We start from the raw sequence: 8,728 nt of genomic DNA on the forward strand, positions 1-8,728 counted from the left end.
GAAAACTTCTGTTTTCTACCATCCATTGATGATGTAATATATATAGAAATCTAAATCTAAATCTAGTGTCAGTCTAACTAACATGTGAAGGACTGTGGGGCGACTGTGGCTCAAGAGGTAGAGCAGGTCGTCCAATGATCCATGGGTCGGCGGTTCGAATCCCGGCTCCTCCTGGCTACATGTCGAAGTGTCCTTGGGCAAGACACTGAACCCCAAATTGCTCCCGATGCATGGCTTCCGCCGCAATCGGTGTATGAATGTGTGTGTGAATGGGTGAATGTAATGCACAATCTATGTAAAGCGCCTTGGATAAAGGCGCTATATAAATGCACCATTTACCATTTACTGTGCACAATACTCACTCACTCAGTACTCAGATAAATTATGCATCATTGGACCCCAGCCAGCGCTATTGATTAATGAAATTATTGGACACAAATATAAACACATTGGACAATCAAAAATATAAATACTTACAAAAACACTTTATTCCTGAAATTTTGCAACTTCACAACATACTCCCTTTAGAAATATCAACAACCATTTGTTTTAGAGCACCAGTCCTACTCAAACGTCCAGTTGAGCCGCTCTGATTCCTGAACCTCTTTTGACTTAACAAAACACAACTTAAAGTGCTTGAACATGAAAAGTGGAGATAAATGAGCTAGCGGGCCTGTTTCTTTGTAAGCAAACTGAGACAGATGTGGACAGCATAAAGCAATTCTGGTAGGCACTTCAATCATTTGAGGTATGGCAAACTACTGTATAGACAATAATGAGCATTTACAGAGCTATAGCCCAAAAATGACTGCTATCCAATACATTGCATACATGTATAGGCCTATACCACATGCACAGCCATAGACCACGCAGTGCATTTAAATCTATAGCTGCCACTAGGTGGCAGCATAAGCACACGTAAGGAATGCCACACGTCCGCTCTAACTCTGCGACCCTTGTTTCCTTTCCGGGTTATTCAGGAAGGTGGGGGCCTTTGTTATGAACACAGTGTTCACTCGCATTAGCTCAGACCCCTTAGCCATCATTGTTATAATGATAGTTACATGTGCTCAGCGATGCGGTACAAACTCACAAATGATTTACGATCGTCGGGTGCGCAGCAGCTCACCATGGACAGCGCTTGAACCGTTTGAGATACAGCGCTTTGAAAATCCTGTTATAATGGAGGCTCAATGGAGCTGGATTTAAAAATCCCATAGCTGGTGGGGACTGTCCATACTAACCGGAGCAATGCTAAAAAGTAAATGGACGGTCGCCGATTTCATATATGGAGTATACGGTTGTCTACGAACATACGCGTAGATATCCCCATTAGGTACCGATAGCCTAGCTACAGTACGTTTATAAACGTAGATAGCAGCGAAAAAGTTAAGTGGAGGGATTCATCTCGGGAGAATTCTAATTTAGCACTGTAGGCCTATAGTTATTTTCTGATTTTTCTGTTTTTATATTATATATATTTGATAGTACAGTGGCAAGAGAGACAGGAAACAAGGAGTGTAGGTAAGGGTGATGTGCAGCAGAGCCTATGTGGTAGGCTACATGCCAAAACCACTCTGTACTCGGGCGCCCCCTGCCAAACCTTTCAAATGGATATGATACTTACATGATAAGAGCTGACCCCAAGTCACACAAATTAATTATTGGGCGGTGAGTACACACAGGAAATTCATTCCGCATTCTATGGCTGTGTATACAGAATACATGCAATGTATGGAATATAAGCCATACCATGGCTATTACAGAGCAGTCTATCAAAAGGCTTTACTGGCATGAAGCTAGATGAGGTATTGGATCCAACACGTCATCTTTGGCACTGTGAGAAGGGCTACCGGTGGAGCACACTGTCAGGCTTTGGATATCCGAACAGTTCAAAGTCCGGCTCGTACAACTCGTAAAGTTCTTTTCTCATCTCCACAGGGATCCGTGCAAACCAATCACTTTCCCAGCTGGTGGCTGTGCGGTTCCGTGCGCCGGAAGGGAAGTGGAGCAGGTGGTCGACACCCAAGAGTTTCAACAGCTGTTCAGAGTCCGTCTCCAAGGTTTCCAACTTGCCGATGAAATCATACTGTATCTGGCATGGATGGCACAGACGGTACACCTGCAAAACACACACACACACACACACACACACACACACACACACACACGGTCCATTACAACATTAATTGTACCATAAGTGATATCTGGTACTAAAAACATGGCTTCTCTGTCTCTATCGCATGGTTGACTCTTTTTTTTTTGCACTGTACAACACCAGATCACCTCATTCCACTGTCAATGCATCCACCTCCTCCTCTCATACTAATTTAATAGTGTCCCCTTGAGTCATGACTCAAATGAGCAGTAATAACACCGGGGTGTTGTCCACCTCCTCACAATAACAGAAAAACCACAAATACACAAAATAACTACACGTTAACTGCTAAATACAATTTGAACAAAACCATAAATATTTTCCACTTCACATTACACAACACACACAATGGGATCCTATCTTTGCGCCATTTCAGAACTTTAAATCAGTGGTTGAAGAAGTGGCATGATGCCTGGAAGCAAGACATGGGCCCTGCCCCTGAGGGGGAGCATGAAGGGAAGCTGAACAGAACGGAGATTATGGTGAGCAGATGGATGTGTGGTGTGTCACTGAGGGAGAGAAAGAAAGACCAGTGCAGAGCTGAGACCGAATGTGGATGTGGTGAGGAGAGGCAGACTGTGATCATGTGACTGTGTAAGGAAGGAAGACAATGATTGGGTTGATTAACTTGGAGGTAACAAGACCCACCGGCCGGCCTAACATAATCTGTTAGACAACCGTGTTGACTGACATGAAAGCACACGGCATCAACCATAAGGTGGTCATGGACTGTTCCCGGTGGAAGAAAGCCATATCGAGTCCAAGTCCAACCAAGTGGTGCCTGGAAAGCAGGTGATAATGATGATGATGATGATGATGATGATGATGATGATGATGATGATGATGATGATGATACATCAGTGGTTGAATGCCTGGGAAGTCTTCCACACTGAACACACTGGGATCGACAACAAGCTGGTATCGGTAAGTGACTGTGTGCATCAAACAAGTAGCAGTATTTAGACGTCAATGTTAAAATTAAGTGTATAAGTAAATATTGCACAAACAAATACTGCTTGTGCAATATTTACTTAAACACTTAATTACCACATTCTGAATGACCTGAACTGTGTTACAGTTATGGCTCGTACACACTGCCCGGTATTTGCTCCGATTATGCTGTCGGGGAGCATTTTTGGCGCTCGCCGACAAAACCCCCGATCTGACGTAAAATCGGGGTTTGATCGGCGAGGTTTTGCTCGCTGTGTGTGAAAGGAGCTGCGAGAAGATCCAGCGCCGATAAAAGCGCTCGCCGACGTCTCCCCGACCATTTCTGAACATCTAGCACGTTTGATATTTGACTCTGTCGCCGACTGGATATCATACATACAGTATGAACTGGGTTGCGACTGCGCCCTGATAAGGCCTGTATTACAAGTTACAACCAATGAGAGCACACTGCTCACAGCACTGCTGTCTATATGTCTGTCTGCCTGTCGACTGTATAAATGATCAGATATATATACCTATATATAACCTTCATTCCGTCTGTAAATCCCTGTAGGCTACCCACATATTGGTAGCCTATATTAACCCAATATTGCCGTTACGCATTTCACTTGAATAATGTTGATAAAACCGCATCGGAATCAACAGTGCAGAGCAAACTTTTGGTTTGGACCTCATACGTGTGTGTGTGTGTGTGTGTGTGTGTGTGTGTGTGTGTGTGTGTGTGTGTGTGTGTGTGTGTGTGTGTGTGTGTGTGTGTGTGTGTGTGTGTGTGTGTGTGTGTGTGTGTGTGTGTGTGTGTGTGCGCGCGCGGAGAGAGACAGAGTTATTTAATGAAACTCAAGATTATAACGTCCTGTCTCGCTATAGCGCTATCACAAACATGCCGCCCTGTGTGTAGCCTGCATGGCTATTCCTGTGTGTGTGTGGCGTGCACGCAGAGAGAGAGAGAGAGAGAGAGAGAGATGCGCCCTGCATGTGTGGGTCTCACGCTTGTATCACGGCATCATGCACGTGCATGTCAAAATGAATTGGAATAAAAACACAAATGATGTAGCCGCTGCCTATATGTATCGGGTCTGGATCGCATCTTGGTGAACTCTTGCAGTGTGTGATCCTTGGTCGGCGATCAATCGTTTAGTGTGAAAGCCACAAAGATATAATGACAGCCGATTAAAAAAAAAGACTCCTACAGTGTGAAATGCACAACGATCTGATGACTCGCCGATAACTTTAAAACTCCTACAGTGTGTAGGGAGGGGCCATTAATGAGTGTCATCTAATTACCTTACCATTCACAGGTGGAACAGCTAATCGGTTCAGCTTTGCACATCAATCCATCAACCGTATGTTTATTTTTAACAGTCCATGCTATATATTATTGCCTGTTGCAAAAGATCCAGTGATTAGTCATATTAAATACATATTACGAACTCCCCCCTTTCTGAACTGGCTGCATGCTCTCAGTCTCAAACCTCTCTACAAGTGATCCAGAATTGTGCAGCACGGCTGGTCTTCAAACTCCCAAAATGTCATTCCACTTCTGCACTCATTCAACTGGCTCCCGGTTGTATTCAAAACACTGGTGATGACCTACACGGTGACCAGGAACAAGGCACCCCTTGATCGAGCTCCGAGTCTGCACTCCTTCCTGCATACTTTGTGATGGAAATGACTATGTACTATACTTCTGTCCTTCATGGACACTAAACAATATTTGCAACATATTTGCTAAATATGTCATTTTGTGTGCATGATGGACAGAACATTCCATTCTGTGCAGCAAAGTGAATAAATGTAACAAACCAATGTAATAACGCTGAGACACTCTTCAATGCTTACAAACATTAAATCACACCAAGAGTCACTGTATTTATCAATATTGATTCATCTCACCAGTGTTTGTGACAACTATTGGAAGTGTGCAGTTACTTTGAGATGGGATAACATTACTTTCCAACTGCATCTCTCTTTTCAGGGCAACTGCACATGGCTGGGGTGTAGGACCACTGAAGCTTAAAACCTTATGTTATGAATATTATCTTAGGTGCTGGTTAGCCAGCACCTAAGTCAATGGTCACTCAAATCCTGTCAGATGGGGAACAAAAGTATAATGATAATTAGCTATTGTTGCTATTATCACTACTTGTCTAGTTGCCTGCTTCTTCTTGGGGTTATGTAAAGTTGCTTATCTTCCTCTTGAATATAGATATATAGTTGCTTATCTACTTCTTACACTTACACGCTACAGTACAGTATGGTACAGACAATATTGACTGGCGAAATGGCCGAAACGGACAGACATTCCAAGACGCTTGATCAAGACCCCCAAAACAAGTGGCTACATGAATAAAATAAGCAAAAACCTAAAAGACTATATATGTTGTGGTTGAAAAATATAAAAATTACTGGTAACTTAATTCTGTTTCCCTCCTGACAAGAAGCTGGAAACATGGGCACCAATTCAAGAGCTGCAATATGGGTTGTACTGGGTTTTCCTGGGTTTTCCTGGTTACTTTGTAGCACACACTTGAGGCAGTGCTGCTTATAGGTGTCCTTACCTGACGGCAAGTTCTAAATGTCTCATTGGAAGAGTACTTTGTAGCACACACTTGAGGCAGTGCTGCTTATAGGTGTCCTTACCTGACGGCAAGTTCTAAATGTCTCATTGGAAGAGTACTTTGTAGCACACACTTGAGGCAGTGCTGCTTATAGATGTCCTTACCTGACGGCAAGTTCTAAATGTCTCATTGGAAGAGTATCAGGGAGTTTACCTCCACCCACTACAGATATACTGGTTATATTTTATTAATATACTCTACCATACAGATTGCTTCAATAATGTTTTATTCATTAAAACAAGTTCTAGATAGCAGCTTTAAAAGTCAGTTGTAATCATCTTAAACAAACAACCAACTCTGTGTGCTCTGCTGTACCTGTCGCCAGTGTTCATTGAAGACCGCCTCCTTCTCAGTCTGCGGGTCCAGCAAGTATTTGATGAACTGCTGGAAGCTTGGTCTGATTCCAGCTGCAAATGCTTCGGCCGCCGTCGCTGGCATGCTTCCAGAAACATTAGCATACCGACGCAGCATGACAGAGCCAAACTGCTGGTAAAAGTCCTCATTGGGCCTTCCAATCCGCACACACGCACACGCACACACACACACACACACACACACACACACACACACACACACACACACACACACTTTTATTATCCATGGCTATCCATAGAACTTCTGTTCAGTTAATGGAAACTTCATCTATTTTCTTCATCTCTACAAAGCTACCCCCCCCCCCCCCCCACACACACACACACACACACACACACACACACAGTCACACACACACACACACACACACACACACACACACACACACACACACACACACACACACACACACACACCTACCTTCCGAACTTGTTCCTGAAGGCAGAGATGAGTCTTACGAAGGGATCTCGTACAAACAGGAACTTGGTGTAATGCTGCAGCTTCAGCGCCATCAAGTGGCGAGACAGAGAACCATAATGACGCCAAAATCTGGTAAATCACACATACAAGAAGACACAGAAACACACAACATACACCCACCAAAACCTAGTTAAACACTGTGTGCAGTGTTTGCACACTACACTGTGTGCAGTTCAGTCACATATTTCACATGCACACTGTGTTACACAACTGATGTATGTAGCTGTCACAGTCTTAGCATTTTACACCGTAAAATCTTCAGTGTTAATTATCCGTTTGTAAATTAGAAAGTGTATAAATGTAAATAAATAGGGCAGGATACCCTAGACTGATTTTGTAGTTTGTTTTCAAGTTCAGGTTAAATGTAAACAAATGGGGCAGGAAACCCTATAGGCTGATTTTTTTGTTTGTTTAATTGTTTTCAAGTTCAGGTTAAAATCAGGGGGTCAATGCAACTGGCGATAGGTGTGAACGGTTTGGGACCATTTAAAACAAAGGCAGCTTGCTGTGGTTCGCTACTAACAGAAATGGCCCAATGGACCCTACGCCGGTAGCGCTAGTCTAGACAAACAGATAGACAGACGGATAGGCAGGCAGGCAGGCTGACTGACTGACTGACTGACTGACTGACTACAGATTATCCCGTGGGGGGGTCACCCAGAGGCGGCACAGCAGTTAAGGTTACAAAGTTACAGGTAAAGAGTAAGAAAAAGAAAAAGTACTGTTGTGTACAGCAATAGACGCTTAAAAGGTCTTTAAATAAATACTTTTTGAAATGTCTATGGGAAAAATGCATTGGGATTCATTTCCTGGGCCTGGCGTCGTCATGAAAGGGGGCGGGACTGCGACGCTCTATACAAGGCAAATAAAACTAAACAAAAGACAGAGCAAAGGTAAACAGAGGTAAAAACAGTGTTTTTTACAGTCAGTGCTTCTGCTTAATAAGTGTCTCGCCTATCTCGTCATAGAACAATTAATCATTATTATCAGTGCAATCACTGCAATGCAAATTGCCAATCAAAAAAGTGTCCATTTGGACAGTGTAAAAGTGTGAGAAGTGAAAGTGCTGACACCGAAAAAGTAGAAATGTTATTAGGTCAGAGTCTTTGAAAAATCTACTTATTCCAGGTTAAGTTACAGTTATCCTAGCCAAGCGGCCATTGTGTGTCTCATTGCAGATCTTCAAAGCAACACAAAGGACTTTCCAATTCCATTGTGGCTTTTAACAGTGTGGAGGGCAACGATTCAGGAGTCCCGAGTTGATGTTGGCTAGACCGCACTCTCGTTTTTTTTTATTATTATTATTTTTATTTATTTATTTTGTATTACTCCCAAATGCACAGGGAAGACATATTTAAATATTCTAACCACACCTGGGGGTCTATTAGACTTAGAGTAATGTTAACTCCATAGACACACAAAAAGTACAAAAATGGCATGGCACTCTTTAATTTGTCCCACTGCTTGCATGCACTGACAAAGATCACCCTCGCCGCCAGGACGTGGCCAAGACACCCGGCAAGCCGGATGCATTGAAGTGGATTTGAACCCCTAAACGCTGCAGTGGTGGACAGGTACTTTTTCCCAGTATTCATTTGATTAGCTGCAGCTGTGTTGCTTAAATCACGGTGTATTATAATATATAAGGTCCGCTTTATGTAGCCCATACCACGTTTTACCCTGCTTTAGTTTAACCGCCTTTAACGTTATACACTAGCAACAAATAACGAGCTCACAAGCTACAAGCTCACAATGCACTGCGATGTGTGATGCATTGTGAACTTGTAGATGTGCAATTTTCATTATTTTTGTATGTTTGTATAATTTGTGAAACCTTTTTAGAAGTCTCACCAATAATGTCATGCCGAAAAGGCAAGTTGAAAGTGGTTAACACTGAGGATTTTACAGTGTACAGATAAAAGACATGAGCAGGCACACACAGGCAGAGATGGCCAAATGGAAAAACACAGGCATGGGTACACACACGCATGCACCAATAATATATGTGCCAGTTCCCCAGGGGTAGAGAAAGCTGTGTCTGTCCTCTCAGCCTCATGTCCCGCCCAGCCTCCTTCAACTCTCCACGCCACCTCTCCAAAAGTCAAGTCAGTTCAAAGACAGATTGTCAAATGCAAAAAAGAAAACCCCC

General features: G+C 43.1%; 1 protein-coding gene across 1 annotated transcript in view; it reads right to left on the reverse strand.

Annotated features, from left to right (window-relative positions):
• Positions 1-468: 468 nt before the first annotated feature.
• LOC306922351 (carbohydrate sulfotransferase 12-like) overlaps positions 469-8,728 on the reverse strand; it is a 12,870-nt gene continuing 4,610 nt past the window's right edge. Inside the window, exons 4-6 of the mRNA XM_079499882.1 lie at positions 6,520-6,648; positions 6,043-6,235; positions 469-2,122 (exon numbers count right to left, since the gene is read on the reverse strand). Coding sequence (XP_079356008.1) covers positions 1,850-2,122; positions 6,043-6,235; positions 6,520-6,648 — 595 coding nt within the window. The 3' untranslated portion in view covers positions 469-1,849. The remainder of the gene's footprint in view (positions 2,123-6,042; positions 6,236-6,519; positions 6,649-8,728) is intronic.

Source organism: Electrona antarctica (genome assembly GCF_951216825.1).
Source record: "Electrona antarctica genome assembly, chromosome: 4".
Taxonomy (NCBI): Eukaryota; Metazoa; Chordata; class Actinopteri; order Myctophiformes; family Myctophidae; genus Electrona; species Electrona antarctica.